Source organism: Homalodisca vitripennis, chromosome 6, assembly GCF_021130785.1.
Source record: "Homalodisca vitripennis isolate AUS2020 chromosome 6, UT_GWSS_2.1, whole genome shotgun sequence".
NCBI lineage: Eukaryota > Metazoa > Arthropoda > Insecta > Hemiptera > Cicadellidae > Homalodisca > Homalodisca vitripennis.
Genome location: NC_060212.1, coordinates 106,996,785 through 107,016,781, shown reverse-complemented (window position 1 = coordinate 107,016,781; position 19,997 = coordinate 106,996,785). Strand labels below are relative to the sequence as shown.

The window sequence follows — 19,997 nt, the reverse complement described above, 5'->3', positions numbered from 1 at the left end:
GTTTCCAATAAAAACATATTTATAGTAATCTTAAATATAAGATTATAAATTATAAGACAAAACAGATCTTGAATCTAGGCCCCTTAATATAACCATAACTATTCTAGTTGGCTGTATAAAATTATATTTTCTAAAGTAATGTTTTAGTAGGCTAAGTATACACTAGGTTCTTTAGAGATAAAACCTTTCTGTGCAAATAATATTAATTTAATAATTTTAGTTTAATATTATCATATGCTGAAATTTCAAGCACTTGGTAGTTATTTTTTTTTTAATTACTACAAAATATGCTGTAAACACTTTATTTTCAGGTTTATTTTATTTATCATCCATATCTTGTTTTTCAATATATTTAATTTTAAAAGCCATAAAACGAGTCACAATAAACACTAACAAAACAACTTCGACTCTCAGAGTCCCCAAATGTAGGATATCACATAAAAGCTTAGCTGGATACCCAGAACCACATTCTACAGAAGATATTTTTTGTAATTTGTATCGATTTTCAAAATGGTTGACTATTAAATACATTTAAGTCAAATTTCATGAAAAGTAGTAAGTTGAAAAAAATGTTTGGAGACAAAACTTTTAGTATTATTCAATACAGATGTATCAGTAAAAAAGTTTGCAAATTTTAATTGTTAATGACTAACATAATGTTTTAATGTGCTAATAATGGAAATCACGTTTAAAGATTAATAAAAACTGATAACATTTTTTTATGGAGTTCATAATTAAATAGGAAATAACTCAAAAATATACAATTTCTAAATAGAAAGAAATGTTTTTAAATTTATAAATGGATAATGGATATTATTATTGTGATTAAGAATTATTAAAGAAAAGTTACAATCAACACTATAATCTAGTGAAAAAATAATAAAAAGAAAGACAAAAGAAAATAAAATTTATAATTATGAGGACTCATATTTAGAAAAATTAAAACAATTTTTATAACTTTTTAAAAGCTTTTAGACAAACGTTATTAACAAATCTTACTTTTCTATTGCCAGACATCTTGGCATGCGAATAGAATGTGAGTTTTCCATCATCTTGGAAGCCACTCTCCCTGATCCCCTCCCTAAACAGCCTCTTGCAGTACTTGTAGTCTGGCTGAGTCTCAAATCCCAGGTTAGCCACATAGCGTAGATAATGGTGCAGAGCAGCTGTAACAATCACACCAAACTTTAACACAATACTTATTGTTTGCTTAGTAACTTAATGTTTACAAGTGAAAATTGTTTCTATACTGTTATATTTTAACCTTTCACAAAATATTTTGTTAATATAGATACTTCATTTAACCCTTCAACACATAATATGGATGTGACTATATATAACCATTAGTATGTCCTTCTAACACATGTTGAGTTGTACTATCTTGCAGCCAATTTTTAAATTATTTTGACTAAGTAACCAGTGTTTGTATATGATGTGTTTTCGATTTTTACATTTGTATGATTTGTTTTTATAAAGGGACATCCTCCCACAAATAGTCATCATTCACATAAAAATGTTGGATTGACAAAGGAAATACATAACCTAATTTAATTGAATAGTCGGATATCAATCTGGGAGTGAAGAAATGTATAAATTAGCAATTAGCTTCCCTTGGATAAATAAGTATTCCTGTTCCAACACATAAACATAATCAATAACGGTTATTTGGAAAAATCCCCACCCTCACACTCCATTCCATCTCACCATGCTAGGTCAGGAAGCGTAGAACATCCAATTTGTTTTAATTTTATTTACAAGAATGTTAAATTTTTATTTAAGTTTGCTCATTAGGTTTGTACATTGTGTATACATTTGGTTGTTTAGTTTACTTTATTGATTTATTACATTGTGTATACCATTGTATATAATGTGTTATTGTAATATTTTCAAAAATAAATCATATTCTATTCTAATTGACGCAATATAAGAATTAAGATTCAAGATTCAAGATTCTTTATTTGTCTTTAAACATATATAAATGCAATTGACATCGTCAGAATATTCATATAACTAGCCAATACCAAATTCCTTAATTTCTTGTATACAAAATTGTTCAATAAGCCTATAATAAAATAAATAAATAATTAAAAACTAATGTACAACTACAATAAATAAGTTCATAACATAACAACAATAAATAGAATATATAAGAAGTAATAACAGAGAATAAAACAAATAACAACTTAACAAATTTGTAACGGTAGCGTCAAAATTGAAACAGGACAAATGCTCATCAAAAGGCTTTGTCCAATGAGAAATAATAAATAAACTTTAAAAGAAACAAGAAAGATAGAAAAAGTAGACTAAAATTTTATTTCACTAGTGTCACAGGACAAATACTCGTCAATTGAATAAAAGGCTTTGTCCTTTAACCAACTACTAATAGAAGTTTTAAACTTGACAATACTAACTCTCCATGCGTTATCAGGCAAGTTGTTGAAAAGTTTAATTTCCATGCATAAATGACTTTTCTTAGTTTTTTCCAGCCTAAAATTTACCATATCTAGCTTGCCTTTGTTCCTTGTATTATAATTATGTATATTTCGTCTGAGCTGATATGTTTCTAAATTTTCTTTACATTTTAATAAACATGAATATATATACATACTTGGCAGAGTCATAATTTGCAATTCTTTGAAAAGGGGCTTGCAAGAAGTTCTGTCAGGTAAACCTTTAATAACTCTTAGCGCCTTTTTTTGCCATATAAAAGCTTTTTGAGCAGCGCTACTATTTCCCCATAACAAAATTCCATACATTAAAACTGAATTAAAGAAGGCATAATAGGCTGTCATGAGCATATCCATGCTAACACAGAATCTTAATTTTCTAAGTAAGTAGATGACTCTTGCCAATTTTTTACACATCATTTGCACATGTACATCCCAGCTTAGATTACTATCCAAATATATTCAACCCCACCAAGGCTGCCGTGGTTGCCTTTACCAGGAGGCGACAGATGGAGGGCATTGGTCCCTTTCTATTTAAAGGCTCACCCGTTGAGCTGAAGCCTGAGGTCAAGTACCTGGGCGTGATCCTAGATAGGGTTCTAAACTGGGGACCTCATCTAGAAAGGGTCATTGCCAGGGGTAAGTGGTCTCTAACGCAATGCAGACGTGTGTGATAGGTGGGGGCCCTGGGGACTGAAGCCGAGGCTCTTGTACTGGCTCTATGTTTCCGTTGTCAGACCTGCACTAATGTACGGAGCTGTCGTATGGTGGCCAAAAACGGAGACCAAGACTGTGGTAGCACGTCTGGCAGGTATCCAAAGGATGGCCAGCCTTGCTATCACAGGGGCCTTTCCTAGTGCGCCAGGCGCGGCTCTGGACTGTTGTCTTAATCTCGCCCCCCTGGACATTGTCATTCGAGCTATGGCCAGGAAGAGTGCCTACTGTCTTCAGCAGACGGGATTCTGGTCGGGCTGCAGAGGTGGGCACTGCAGAATTGTCACTCTGATACAGGAGGATGTCTTGCACATGATCTCTGATCAGATGCCACAAAAGTTTTCCTTTGACAAACCCTTTAGGATTATTTTGCCCTCAAGGGATGATTGGTCAGAGGGAAAGCAACCTCTTCCACCAGCGGAGCTCGAATGGTACACAGACGGCTCTAAAAACAAAAAGCGGCACGGGCGCTGGAATTCTGGGAGTGAGACCATGTAGGGAGCTGGTGGTTCCTATGGGTCCGTATCCGACAGTCTTTCAAGCGGAGGTCGCAGCCATTATGGAGTGTGCTCGTGAGAATCTTCGTCTGCGATATAGGGGCAAGACGATTAACATTTTCACAGACAGTCAGGCAGCACTGAAGGCGCTGGATTCCTCTGCAATCAAATCCAAACTGGTTTGGGATTGCTATCAGACCGTTTCCTCCCTTGCCAGAATCAACAATGTAACCGTCTGTTGGGTTCCTGGTCATGAGGGGATTCTTGGGAACGAAAGAGCTGATGCCCTGGCCAACCAGGGCTCAGCAACAATTATGACGGGCCCTCAACCATTCTGCGGTGTTCCAGGGTGTGAATCCTCTAGGGTTGTCTCGAAATGGATTCGCGCGGAGCATGGGAGAAGGTGGAGGTTGCATCCGGGTTTGAGAGTGAGTAGAATGGTATTACAGTCACCTTCCCCCAAGGTGGCCTCGGACCTTCTCTCATTAAACAGATCAATGTCTTCTAAGGTCATTGGTCTCATTACGGGGCATGGTCACCTGAAGAAGCACCTACACAGAGTTGGCATCCTTCAGGAGGATCCGCTCTGTGGAAGGTGTAATGAGCAGGAGGAGACTGCTGAGCACCTGCTCTTTGATTGCCCAGCAATAGCAAGAGAGCGGTATGCCATCTTTGGTAGTTTGAACAGGGGTGGCGAGTTTTCCCAGGAGGACTTGATAGGTTGTTTTCGGCGGTTTGTTGAACTGCTGAAGTTGTAGACTGGTAGTCCTCATGGTGTTTCCGGGGTGCGCAAAAGGCCCTTGAGGCTTAAGTGCATGGCAGTAGGCCGCCCCAGGGGAAAAAAAAAAAAAAAAATCCAAATATATTCCTAAAAGTTTTACAGGGTTAAAATTTAAATCATCATAATTATTATTATCAAGAGAGAAACATATATTCTCTGTTTTATCACGGTTTACAACTAGAGAATTAGATCTGAACCATTCATTTGCATCATCTAGCAGCCTCCTGCGATTTATCAATAACTGGTCTATTTTTTCACTGCTACTCACTAGGGTGGTGTAAATTGGCAACAGCTGGATTGAATATTTAGGGCCTTCAGCGAACACTAGTAGAATTTTCACAATTAACATAATAAACACATTATTTATCAGAAATGACTGATTGTACATGCCCCTCCATAGAGAAGGATGAATTAAAAACTTATCATTGGAAGCTCTTAATGTGCAATCTGTGTTGATAGATTGTGGTAATATACAATCTTACAATTATTACATTAAATTTTGAGGTTAGTATCATAACTGAGTTTACCTGCCAATTAGTCAGAGCTTATTACAATGACGACAAAGTAAATGCATAAAAGATGCAAACTTATAAAAAGTATCTATTTTTTATTTAAACCAATTTCTATGTATTCATTATTATATTAGTTATAACCACATATGATGCTCACATAATTGGACAACTGTCAAGGTTATGAACAGTTCTCAGAAGGTTAAACAAAATCAAGTACCTGGAGGCTGGGAAGGTTTTGAAACAGTTGTTGAGGAAGGAGGGTATGTTATGCATGGCCTGAGTCTTGCTGTCCTTGACCTGCTCAGGGTCAGAGTTGCCCTCCCAGGGCAGCCGGCCACACAGCCACTGGACCAGGTTGTACCCCAGGATCTCCAAGTCACCTCTCCTTGAGTGCACTGCAAATAAACAATATTCTTTATTAACAATATCATTAAGATATTATGTTACAGTGTTGTTAACAAAATATACTGAAGTCATCTACAGACAGCAGTCAATGTTAATTGTTAAAGTACACATTATGTCTATATTGTTGGAGGGAAACAATTATTTCCCTTTAATGGTAAAACACATATTATTGAGATACAACAATATTCTTACCATCCTACTACTGAACTTCCTACCACAAGCAAATCATAAAAGAATTTGTATCTTTGTTATACAGATATATTTCCTAAAAACATAAATCCAGATGTTTATACAACTTCCTTTTGAAGGTGTTTATCAATTGACCTACTTTAAATATTAATTTTAACATAATCTTCTGGCCATTCAAAAGCCTATCAAATATATTATTATATTTTTTACAAACTGGATAGATTAGTCAAAACTTTCTCAACCATACAGCAGGTGGGAACAATTTGTGGCATTTTACTATCAACCAAATCATATTCAACATAAAAAAGCATCTCCTTGTCATGCACAAGTAGCACATTGGAATGTTCTCAGGAACATACATATCACATATATTTTGTGTTTAATTAATTTTTGACAAAAACTTACATTACACTTACTATAGTAATTTTGTCAGTCCCAGATTGGTAATAATTGGGATAAATTTATAAAACTCTTTTTCTCTTACATTTTTTAAATAATATTTACACCAACAACCATCACTATAAGCATCGTAACAAAACCGGGCAAAGACACAGTACATATACCAGGGAAAAGATTATATATCTGGAACACAGCTTGAGAAACACTGACCAAAATTTGCTGTAGAACATTTAAGTCTGGTAGAATACTCATTATATCATTATTTATATATGTTTTATTTTTAACAAATAAAATTACAACGCCTTCACAGGTGAGGAATTTTAAAATGAATTCAACAAGTCAGAAACAAAATGAGTAAGACACAATAGTGTCAGTAACATGTCTAAAGAAACAAATGACCAAACAAGTTACCAAACTGTTAATTTTGAGACAAACATGTCTCAACCATATAAGAGTGGGACAAACAACCACGGATCCAACTTTCACACATTAAAAAGTGATTAAATAACTGAATAAAAATAAAAGATAAACATGTTCCAAATAGAAATTACTCTAAATAATTTGAATGTTCTATGGTATGGTAAACACAAAATCATTTTTATATGTTGATGATACTACATTCTTAAATACTGCCGATAATGTGAATGAACTTAATTTACTATCTCAAGCCGCTATAACAGATGCTGCTTCTTGGTTCAGAACAAATGGATTTTTGCTTAATGAAAATAAAACTCAAAAGATGTTATTTACGTTAAGAACTATGGACAGCAATAATATTGACAAGACAGGGTTTCCAGGACTAAATTTTTAGGAATCTACATTGATAATAAGTTAAGTTGGCAGGCTCATATAGATTATATATCCTCAAAATTATCAAGAGTTATATATCTTTTAAAACAATTGACAAGTTGTGTACAAGTCACTATCTGAAAACAGCGTATTATGCTTATTTTTAATCAGTTTTTCAATATGGTTTAATTTTATTTGGCAACTGTTCTAGGATCGATGAAATTTTGATTCTTCAGAAAAAGCAATTAAGAGTTATAACAAAATCAGAAACAAAAGCTCACTGTAGACCTTTGTTCACTCAATTAGAAGTGCAAACAATCATCAATTTATACAGGGTGACAATTAAGTCTGGAACCCCCTTTTTAATTTTTGAACCACAATAGAAAGAAATACCAAAGTTCAAACGTGCTTACTGGTGATAGTAACGCACACATCTGCCCAATTACCGACCAGATATTCCCTTTGGGGGACGGTCCACAAGGAGTCAGACAAAATTCTTAAATAGCAGCATAGGTCAAGTTTGGTATCAAATTAAAGGTCTCACTTAGCAGAGTACAATGCCGTAAACCGGACTTCAAAAGGTGGATTCATTCAGTAGTTATAGCTATTTGAATTTTATAACAATTTAACAATGTAAATTATTAAGTATTACAAGTAAACACCAATTTTTAAGTACCTGTGATCAAAGTAAGTGTTCAAAATGTTCCCCTCCCATCGTCTGGCAATGTCCTAGGCGGTTTTAAAACCATCCACTGCATTTTGAAGGTAGTCACGAGGAATATCTTGAGCTTCTTGGACTATGAGATTTCTTAGGTGCGTCAAATCTCGAGGCTTAGTACGATAAACTTTATCTTTGAGGTATCCCCAAAGAAAAAAATCCAGCGGAGATAAAGCAGGGGAACGAGCAGGCCACTCTATTGCACCACGTCTTCCAATCCATCTGTGATGGAATATTGTATCCAAGTATTCTCTAACAAGGAGAGAAAAGTGTGGTGGCGCGCCATCTTGTTGGAAATAAATTCTTTGAAATTGTCGACCAAGTGCAGCTTGTAGTGCAGGAATTATCTCATTTTGGAGCATTGCTAGATACGAGTCACCATTTAAATTACCATTGATAAATAATGGGCCCATAATTTGATTTCCTATAATACCTGCCCAAACGTTAAGTTTCTGTGGATGCTGTGTATGACTCAATCTGCCACTTTCACATTCTAACAGTAATTGTGTTATTGGTAATAATTATTGATTCCTGGCTTTGATTACTACATTGTTAGATGATGGGAGGGGAACATTTTGAACACTTACTTTGATCACAGGTACTTAAAAATTGGTGTTTACTTGTAATACTTAATAATTTACATTGTTAAATTGTTATAAAATTCAAATAGCTATAACTACTGAATGAATCCACCTTTTGAAGTCCGGTTTACGGCATTGTACTCTGCTAAGTGAGACCTTTAATTTGATACCAAACTTGACCTATGCTGCTATTTAAGAATTTTGTCTGACTCCTTGTGGACCGTCCCCCAAAGGGAATATCTGGTCGGTAATTGGGCAGATGTGTGCGTTACTATCACCAGTAAGCACGTTTGAACTTTGGTATTTCTTTCTATTGTGGTTCAAAAATTAAAAAGGGGGTTCCAGACTTAATTGTCACCCTGTATATATATTTGATTTGATTACTTTCATTCTGAAGAATCATGACTTGTTAAAATTTACAAATGAAATTTTGACCACAATACTCGTAATAAGAATAACGCAGTAATTGAGTATCACAGACTGATCAAATGTTTATCTAGTCACGTTGTATTGTCTGTTAAAGTGTACAATAAGTTATTCACCTTATAAAAGAACGTTCAATGAAGATATTTAAACAAAAATTTTATAAGTGGTTACTCAACAATCCCTTTTATTCTTTAAATGAATTTTTTTTATGTCTGTGATCAATTTTTAAACTAAGAATTTATTTTTATACTGTGCAACTGTACTTAATTATTGATTGACGTTTTATAATAAGTGTTTGTCTAATTTTATTAATAAATAAATGTATGTTTTGTTTGTGTATGTATAAATTATATTTTTTATATTGTTATTTTGATCTCTAGTTTTCATAGAGATTAAGTTTGTTAAGATTTTATTAAGCAATAAATTTTTTAACTGTTTTTTATTTATTGACTTGAGATATCTTGTTGTAACTTTAATTATTCTTATATTGTTTATTTAAGTAGGTTAGTGACGTAGCAATACTGCTCAATATAAATGAATTTGTCAATGCTTTTGTAAGCCTGAACGACAATAAAACATATTCTTATTCTTATGCTTGTTTCCTAAAAAATTAAATCAGATTTAAATATAACTTCTAGTTTATTAGGATACTTCTAGCTAGTAAAGATACTCCAAGAAAATTTATGTACATAATATATTATTTCAAACTACAATGCTATTTCACTTAATACATTAAAAGGAACTCATTAAATAGTTCTTAAAAACCCAACTTAATCATATCACACTAACAGAAACAAAACTCAAAACAAAATATAATAACATGAAAATCTCCCTTACCACCAATATGTGCATCACGTGAGGTGAACTCGAGCGTGCCATCGTGAGCACGTCGTTCATCATGGCGGTACTCCTTGTGCCTTCCATCACGGTACAGGTAACGTGTGGCCAGCCCGTAGTCCAGCAGGTAGACAGGTGCCTGCGTGTCCAACCCCAGTAGCAGGTTGGACCCCTTGATGTCGGCATGAATGTACTCATGACAGTGGATGTACTCTAGGGCGTCAATCTGCAACCAGACAATCTTCCCTTCAATTTCCTCTTTGAAGTTAAAATTTTCAACAATTCAAAATTGACAGTGAGTGTTCAAGACAAGTATTGAACGCGGACTGGACAAGAACCAGCACCAGTCACGGTGGACTGCTATTCCAGTCCTGGAAATAACATAAATTCGAGTCTACACAGGTTCCTTGACACTTTCAATCAACGTTATGGACATCCAGGAGTCATCTTTTAGTGAATAACACAAATAAAATTACAAGGAATATATATATATATATAATTACAAGGAATATATTTTAAAACTCCGTTGTTGATGTCAACATATATATATATATATATATATATGTGTGTGTGTTAAGTATTATTGCGTTAAATAACTTGTTTTTTATTGCCTAATATGAAAAGGCTACTTTTATTGAACAATAATTATGTATATATTTTTTGTGCAATTTATACTCTAGATTCGCCTTTATTTTACTAAACTGTATATACTGCATTAATTCTATATCTCTTTCTGCGGCCTAGTGCCTACAATACCATTCCTTACTGGATTAAAATATTCACGTACAGTGACAGACCAATGAACCATTGTTTCACGAATCAGCTGTTTACTGTACACTCACCAACCAATCACAACGGTTGACTTACCAATTGCCCACCTTGCAAGCGACTGCACGCTTGCTCAGTGTACGCTCAGTCCCGCCTGGGGCACTTATATAGCACTCTAGCCACTGCTGACCATACTTACTCAACACGTGACTTTATGCCCCATGTGTTACTCTCTCACTTAAATATTAGTTTATCTCTATTTGTTGTACATTTACATTAACATTAAAGTCAGTGCTCTGGATTGGCAATCTCTACCAGAACGTCTCTGTTCCCGGACACCCGCGTCTACCGTGCTCTACAGGACTGGTCACAGTGTTATGAACTATTCGTTTGCGGTCGTATTGTGCGTGAGTGAATCCGTGAAGGACATCTTCAGTCTTCACGCCTGCCTACAAGACAGCAGCCTATTTCCACACTTCCTGATCACAACCTGGCCCTCAACAACAGCAGACTACGGTTACCCCTCATGAAAACAAAGGTAACTGTTTATTTTCTGCACTTACAATACAATACAAATTCGCTTTATTCATAATTTGTACATAACATGTAACAAACATAAAATGGCGTCAGTTTACAATATACCATACATTACAATAATTATGGCATCATAAGATAATACAAGGTGCATAATGCCTACTCAATCTACAAAATTTATATTCTAGGCCCATGACAAATCGGTCATTATAACGGTTATCATTATGTACAAGATTATTTTGTGTATTCTACATTTTAGTCCTTAAGGCTACTAACTAAAGACAAAAAAACTCATCAAATGAATAAAGTGGTCGACTGATCAAATACTGCTTTAGCTTATTTTTAAAGTTTTGAAAATTGTCAATTGCTAAAATATCTTTAGGTAAATTATTGTAAAATCTAATGCCTGCAACTATTGGTTTTTTCCTTGTGAACTGCAAATTAATCTGTGGAGCTGCCAATTGATTACGGTGTCTAGTTGAATAGTTATGGAAGGTACCTAACCTAGGTAAGCTGTAATTAGCTTTCCTTACTTCTAATATCGTGTCCATAATGTAAAGCCCATAAATAGTTAAAATACCTAAATCCGAAAATATTTGTTTCACTGACTCCTGTGTCTGTAAATTTAACATAACCCTCATAGCCTTCTTTTGTAACAGCAAAATACTTTGCAAATTAGCATTACTGGTTGCTCCGTACAAAGCAACACCAAAAGAAATATGCGAGTGAATATGTGAGTAATAAACCATTTTTAAAGTTTCCAGATTACTATATTTTGAAATTGATTTCAATGCGTAAAGACCAGAAGATATTTTCCTTTGAATTACTTGGTCATACTTTATTTGAATATGCACTGTTCATAAACTCATTATGTGTAACCTGGTGAACTCTTGTTAAAATCAGTGTGTTCGGCGTCTTCACTGCCTAGTGTGAAGTGGTCCTTCTTAATCGAGCCTCTAAAATCTTATTTCACGGTTCTCATAACCAAAATTCATTCTTTTCAATATATATATATATATAATTTACAAGGAATTATATATACATGTTTTACTACTTTCTCAATTTATTGAACCTCCACAATCAACCCACTACATGGCTGATGATCCAATTCTAACAATTATGGGTGAACTTTAATACAATATATCCTTCTGGTTAGGCTCAAAGTTAGCATTCAAACTAATAACCAAAGATTATCTATTTGGTGTTTCTATTGGATCTATAGTCAGAGGATTGTCCTGTAATAGGACAGAATGAGATAAAAACATTACAAACATATTTAAATCTAAATTATTTTTTTGTAATATACATGGGAAATCAACATTTCTTTTTAAATATCAATTCATGAAAGATGGTTTAAATGAATTTTCATACCAAAATCTGAGATTATATAATAGTAATGAAATCAGATCTAGTTCGACTTATAATGTAAGCTTGGCTAAGTGAGAACACTGACCTTGTATTAGACAGGATATTGTGTTTCAGTACTCTATGATATAACAGACTTCATGGTTGTTGGTGCTTGGGCACCGTGAAATCTACAGTAGCATGCATTCACTCATCTCACCTTTTGTCAAAATGAAATAGTAGCTAGTCAAATGTACACTTTATTTTCCCTTGTTATTTTCCTACACTCCGTGACTTTTCCAGCAACAAACTCCTCAAAACTGTACAAGCATCTTTCCAAAAGCAAATTTCTTCATTCTCACACTTTTTATAACATAACTGTTGGTGAGTTTTCATTTTAACTTCTAGAGATAAGATATCAAAACAATTTTATTAGCGAATATAATTAGTTTTTCCAAAACATACCAGTCTGTGACCTTGGAATTTAGGTATCCTCTTAAGTGTAATGTGCTCATGTTACTGTCACTTTCTGTTTTGACTTTGATAAATAGATTTTCAAAACACTCAGTGAGAGATTAAAAACTGTACACTTCAATAATGGTACTTCATTTAAAAAGTAATAATAACAATGTTGTTGTATTTTGAATATTTCTTGCGAACAAAAAATAATAATTTCTTAATTTTTATAACCCTTTAATGGGTTTTTAAAACTAAAATTACATTGTTTTGCTGAATTTCTTTACTGTTTTTTAAAGCAGGTCTGGAATCAGGATTCTAGAGTTAGATATAATATAGCTTGTTATCAAACAAGCTATATCAACAGTTTTAGTGTCATTTTCAATAGGTTTTTTTTATTTTGTTCACCAAGTCATTTTCACTATTTGTGTCCGTGTCATCATCACACAAATGAAACCAATAATTTACCTGTGAGTTGGATATTTCCATGATACAATAACAACTAAAAATAAAACCATAAAATACTCCAGGCTGGGTGAATGCAACAACACACGGTAACTGTCTGCCCTGGTGACTACAGAAAACTCACCAAGGTGTAGATACTCATGACAGAGGGCTAAAGAAGTGCTGATATCGAGTATAAAACGCCAAAACTACTTGTCAGATGTGCGGTTTACATAGAAATGCTTCACATGGAATTGCATAAAAACCATAAAGGGTTTATGTACTTTGAGGTACTTTTCATTTGCTCTGTTTCATCAAAAGTTTTAAAATATATTCCAACAGTTTTTTTTAACTACCCATACATATTGTGTAAAGACAAAATTATCACCATTATATATTTATCCTTTAAAAGATTTTTTATGGTCCTGGTATTTTATTTAAATGATCCTTTAGATACATAGTTATCAAATTACAATTTAAGACGTTACTTTCAAATTAATTGACGAATGTAAATAGGATAAAATTAACTGCAGATGACTTAATAGGTTGGTTAGATACAATTGAATATACAAAACAAACTTCTGACTAAACAAACAAACTTACTCACAGAAGGATTTTGTTTTTTTTTTTATTATAGTTGACAAAACGTTTTGTTGTTTTATAAGTGTTAATGGGTGTCCAAAGAAACTTTTAAAGTTTCTGATATAGATATATTTCTGAATATCCTAAACAATATAGAAGTTCATTAAATATGCTGTTTTCATTGTTAACAAATTGGTATATGGTGTAAAATTAATATATGTAATCCTATTCTCTCAGTATTGTAGTTCCAATCTCGTCAATAATATCCAGTTATGATGTGAGAAAAGGTGAACCAACTTCAACAATACACACCTCTTTCCTCTTCACGCATTTACATAGCTTTTATCACTTTATTTTGCAAAATAAAACGTACCACCAATGACATGTACTCACAATGTAGGAAGCCAGCGTGAAAGCAGTCTTGATGTGAAATCTTCTGCCGTGGCGGATGAATACTTTTTCAATGTCAATACCAAACCTGGGTAAGACAAGGAAACGGTACTTCTCTCCTCCATAGTGATGCGAGCCAGTGCCCAGATAATACGGCATCCCCAGTGCTTTCATGTGACGTCTCGCAACCCACTCGTTTACTGAAATCATTGCAAGTTATTTATACTTTAACGAGGCAGACAAAATTGTCATTATGGGTAGTTATTATTTTATTAAATCAAAATATATAGTATGAGTGAATAAGGGACATACCACTCTATCGTCAATTCAATTTTTTAAACTAGATGACTTGTTTGGAGGCATGTGTAGTAAAATTAAATTGATGATGGAACTGAATTTACCTTTTTTATTTACAGTCGAACTATAATTCATGACCCAAAACATGTATGTCAATATAAAGTTAAAACCAAAGTTGCTAAAAAAAAATACATGAAAACCACGAGTTTTATTCCATTATTCAAAAACAAAAAAATAAGTACCCACCAATTGATTTTGTGAAAGAGATTTTGAACTGTTGAAGCTATAAATAATGATATAAATTATTATAATTTATTTGAAATTTATACATATTTCATACATATATATTTAAAATAAAGAGTGACATTTGCATGGTGGCAGCTCTGTTTCAATGATTAATCATATTTATATATTGTTTCCTTGCCAAAATTTTCAGGTTATATTACATAAAAGATAAATTATTTGTAATCCACAAACTCAAATTTATTGGGTTTAAAATAAAATTAACATAAAACATTTCAATAATGATTTTGTTTAATCCATGGCAAACTATTTCCATATGATTAGTTCACTGTGAATCTTACTTAAATTTATTAATCCTGTACTATGATTTATTTTTCAAAAATAGTACGTAGTAGATGAAAAATTATAACTAGATATAATGAGGGAATGGTTAAGTAATAAATAAATTGATTTATCATTTTGGATTCCAGCAACATTGTACCAAGTATTAGATAATACATCAGAGCAAGTTTTTGTAAGCTTTAGGAGCAAATGCATTAATTAGGTTACAAAGAGTTATCCTTTATTATTTATTCCTAACTTTATTAATATGCATAGTTGCTGCTTTTATACTCATAAAATAAATACTTTATTACAGTTATGGGATACTAATATTACATTATGTATCTGTGTATTCTAGGTTACCAATTGAATTTCAGAAAAGAGTACCTAACATAGATTCATAGTATAATGTATTTTTCCACCACAGTTCTATGGTCTTTTTGATATGATTTGTAATGGATAGGAATACAGAGAAAGTAAATGATTGAATAATAGTATAGTATTGATAATTAACCCTTTGACTAGTAATCCTGTAGCAAATTCAAAAGCACACGGTGTGCCGCTAACAGTAATACTGATAGTTGTGTGGGAAGCGCTATGGAGCTAGTTTTCACAATAATCTTACATGATGATTAATCTCTCACTGGAATACATATGTGATCTAGCAGAATAGATAATAAACACTTTCCAGTAGTTTTCATCATTTCCACTCTAACAGAAAATATAATAACTTTTATGTATTATTATTCTAGGAATTAATGAATAATTCCATTTCAGGAATTATTCTATTCCTCCATAAACCGACATGAAACTTCAATAATGTTTAATTGAGTATTTTTCATAACATTTCCTGCAGTAAACCCAAATCACGTTAAAAAACACAATTTAAATGTTTAGTCACTGTTTAGGGCACTCTTAGAAAGAAAAAAATCAACCAGTCAAAAGGTTAAATTAAAGTGAATAAAAATGATATTTTTTCAACTTACTCATGTCCATCTGTGCAGTCCTTATATAGAAATTCTTCTCTACAAATAAAGGCCCATTGGAATGGCGTTCCTGAAAATAAAATGTAGTTACACTGTTTAATTAATTACATAAACAAATTACTAGTATAAATTTTAGCTATATTTAGACTATTTCTTTCATTTAAATGTGTTAAACTTAAGATACTTTCAAGTTATATCAGATTTCTACTGCCACTAATGTTCAGAACACTGGTAATCTTCAACAATTAATTACAATGTCAACAGAATTTAACACCAACCAGTTGTCTCACTAAATGTTATTTGGTTAAAACACTCCATTCAAGTTAAAAGAAATTATAGATAACTGAAACCAAAATACAAACTGTACAATATAATCAAATGTTTAATGTTTTACATAAACACAATTCTTTCCTAAAACTTTACATCTTTAAAATGTTTTACAAGCTTAAACATTTTTGAAAATGTTGTATTTAGACCTTTTTAACACAGCACAGAAATATTCCAAAATTATTAAATTAGTTCTTTAAATACAGTTATTTACCTATTTCATTATTAAAATGTTATGACTTAATTTATACTTACAACTTTAATGACATATTTGGCATCATCTTTGACTGTCTTGTTTATTTCATCAGAGGCTGAAATAAGAAAACAATATCATTAAAATAAATTAAACAAAACAAAATATTGATAAAGAAAATCCCTTCCATTGTATCTGCTGAAATTCAATAATTTCATTAATGTTTGAATTAAATATACAGTTTGCTAATATTAAGTTTATATTGAACACATACTCCAACTTACCATAAAGAAACTGTAACAAAAATATGGACCTATTATTTTAATAAAAATTAGATGATCAACATATATATATATATATATATATATATATATATATATATATATATAAATTAAGAGGGATTTTTAGTCATATACCCTTACTTTAGACTAAAAGATACATAATGCATAAATAGGCTGAATTGAACAGGTCTCAAATTACCCAGATCTCATAAATACAATTTTTAAGATTTAGCTAGTACATTATACCAGCTTCTTCTTTCTTATTGGAATACATTACTTAATTGAAAAACAAACACTACAGGTAATCATCTAATTTTATTTCTGTGAGGCCTTTCGTTTTCAAAGAAAACATCATCATACATATAACTGAAATAAAAGTTGTCCAACAGATATAAGAGCTATCACAATTTCCTTCACTGGCAATAAAAAACAGATACAAATTTTATAATTTAGTAAAAAACATAGAAATTGAAGATGACAAATACTTGTGTCTTTTGATGTTACTTCTCTAAACTCTTAATGTACCCATGAAGACGGTGGTTCTTTTAGAGATTGGATCAATCTATACATTTAACACGTAAGAAGTTAAAGTGTACATGCTTCTCAATATTCTATGTTTGAATCAAAATTGTTTTCAATTCAAAAACTTATTGCCAAACGGATGCAACAGCAATGGGAAATCCTTTGTCTTGTTTCATTGCAAATATTTTCATGAGTCACTTCAAAACTTTAGTTAAAGAGTCTCTACAATATTTTCTTAGAATTTGGATTTATTATGTTGACGATATATTTGCAGTGTTCAACAAAAATGAAAACCTTGATAACTTTATAAATCAACTAAATACATTTTACTTTAACATTTAATTTACTCATGAAATTGAATCCAACAACTCACTTCCCTTTTTTTAGTAATAAAAAATACAGTTTCAAAACGATTAGAGTTTGATATATATATATATATATATATCAAACTCTAATCGTTTATGGTATATATATATATATATATATATATATATATATATATATATATATATATATATAGGTTAGTAAAGTAACTAACCCACATAACTTTTCTATAACAAATTAATCAAATCATCCACCAGGACAAAAACAAGCAGTTTTTTCTATTCATTGATTTAGAGATTATTAAATACTCACAAGAGATTTAAAAAAAGAACTTCAGTATATAAAAATGTTGCCATTTTTAATGGATAAAAACGGATTTAGTTGATTACATGTTTAAAAAACCTAAAAAGAAACAAGATAAAAAGACTGTAATTATAAAAAAAATGTACAAAAATCATTAAAAAAAAGCAACATTAACATATAAAAAAAGTAACGTGAAGAAAAATTGAATAATCCTAAAGATGCTGAAAAAATAACAATAAATAAGGTATCCATAAAAAAAATGTGATGACTGCATTAATACATTGGAGAGAAAAAAAAAGAAAAATTCATACAAGACTTAAAGAACATTGCTACCACATTAAATTCAAAAGAGAAGAAAAACTTCAGTTGCACACCACTGTATTCATATTGGGCACATTATATCAAAAGAAAAGCAAGCTAGACTTATTAAAACATGCTAACAAAACAAGATATTTGAATGCGTATCCTATTACATTATTCAAGCAAACACAGAACATTATTTACTCAGTCAAGAAGATGGGCCAATACAAAATTCCATATTGCTTTCGACGATTTCAAAAATAACTTTCAAAATTTACATAGTATAATTTCAAGTTATGATTTATCTTTATTTTACACACTACGCCACACAGGACAAATTAATATTAAAATCACATATGTCTAACTGTTATTAAAAATAAACAAATTTTCTTTTGCAATGTGCCCCAAGAAGAAGATAGCCTTGCTATCGAAAGACCTCACAAAATAAAAAGCTATAAATATTCATTCTTGTGTTTTTCAATGTAGTAAATGAAATTAAGAATAACCAATACAAGCTCCATATTCAACAGCACTAAGTTACATTCTTAAAATATATTTTGTATAATCTGAAACTTATGGATTGCTGTACCCAAGTAAATCTCTCCAAAGCCACCGAGTCCAATGGAACGCCCTAGTTTCCAGGTTTTTTGCGCGGTGTCAGTCAACAACTCTCCCTCGATGATGGGATCAGGCAGGCGCACACCATTGGGTGCAATCCTCTTCTTGGGGGGCTCCGGTACAACCAACACAGCCTTCCTGGGGGCCATATCGGTCAACGGTGTGAACTGAACACTGAGAACAAGCACTGACAAGATTAGAGTGTTGTTTCACACTCCTTTTTACAAACTTTATATCTAATACATAATTTTCAACAAAATCAGGTAATAAATTGTTGCTAAATAAACTTATGGTATGGATTCTTCTTCTTTTATGGGGCGGCGTACTGCCATGCACTTAAGCCTCAAGGGCCTTTTGCGCACCTCGGAAGCACACCACGAGGCCTAACAGTCTATGATTTCAGTAGTTCCACAAACCGCCGAAAACAACCTATCAGGTCCTCCTGGAAAATTCACCACCCTTGTCCAAACTACCAAAGATGGCATACCGCTCCCTTGCTATTGAAGGACAATCAAAGAGCAAGTACTTTAGATCGAAGCAGTTTAACTCATTAACCATTTCGGGACTCATTAAAAGTGCTAATTTCTCAATCTGGTTGTATTTAAATTTTCAGTCAAAGTACAGTGTTGTATACTTAAAACTAACACTTTTCATTTTGAAAAAAATAGAGAAACACATGATTTTTATAATGATTAGACTTTAAAATATGTAGAGTAAAACAAGATATATAAACAATCATTTTTGTTACACCATTATATTTTTACTTATATTTTAATACTTAAAACAAATATAAATCCCATGTTTAGTGTATATTTGGTCATTCTAAGCAATATATGGGTCAACCTCGATTTTTCTCATATTACAATATAATGTTCCAATAGTCAATTAGAAAAGGAAATGACTAGAATTTCTTGCCGGAAAGCAGTTATAGGAAGCAGGCAACCACCAGACGGTCATATATTGCTTAGAATTACCTATTAGTGATCAGGGGCACTGACGTGATCTGGGCTTCAAATTTGGAACTACTCGAGTTAAATTTTTTTCTAAAAGAGCAAGCAGCGCGAAGCGGGCAGGCATTGTGCGTGATCTGGGTATATACTGAATTAATTTCAGTCCGCGTGGCGTTATCTTGGCGTTATCAGTCACTGGCGGCCGGTCCTAATCAGTTGCTATCGTGATGTGCAGCCGTTCGGATGTTAATCCTTTTTTGTGTAATTCGTGCGAGTTTACGTTAGCATCATTAATAGTTTGTTCTGAGGATAGTGTAACTTTAAGAAATTTTTTGTACGACCACGGAGTTTTACCACGTAATAAAACATGTCCGAGTTGCGGAGGTCAAATAACCTTAAATGAAACGGATCACGTGTTTCGATGTTGGAACAGGATAGAAAAGACTGATCGTAACCGGAAGAAAGTGAAAGTCCAGTGCAAAAAGTATGTGTCTCAGTATAAATTAACTTTTTTCGAAA

The 19,997-nt window shown here is 32.4% G+C and overlaps 1 protein-coding gene across 2 annotated transcripts in view; it reads right to left on the bottom strand.

The window, feature by feature from the left end:
- Positions 1-999: 999 nt before the first annotated feature.
- Positions 1,000-19,997, bottom strand: part of LOC124364688 (serine/threonine-protein kinase VRK1-like) — a 31,135-nt gene continuing 12,137 nt past the window's right edge. For both annotated transcript variants that reach the window (XM_046820355.1, XM_046820356.1), the window contains exons 2-8: positions 18,500-18,702; positions 16,243-16,298; positions 15,661-15,730; positions 13,817-14,013; positions 9,296-9,521; positions 5,169-5,346; positions 1,000-1,166 (exon numbers count right to left, since the gene is read on the bottom strand). In XM_046820355.1, the coding sequence (XP_046676311.1) occupies positions 1,133-1,166; positions 5,169-5,346; positions 9,296-9,521; positions 13,817-14,013; positions 15,661-15,730; positions 16,243-16,298; positions 18,500-18,677 (939 nt within the window). In that variant the 5' untranslated portion in view covers positions 18,678-18,702 and the 3' untranslated portion in view covers positions 1,000-1,132. The remainder of the gene's footprint in view (positions 1,167-5,168; positions 5,347-9,295; positions 9,522-13,816; positions 14,014-15,660; positions 15,731-16,242; positions 16,299-18,499; positions 18,703-19,997) is intronic.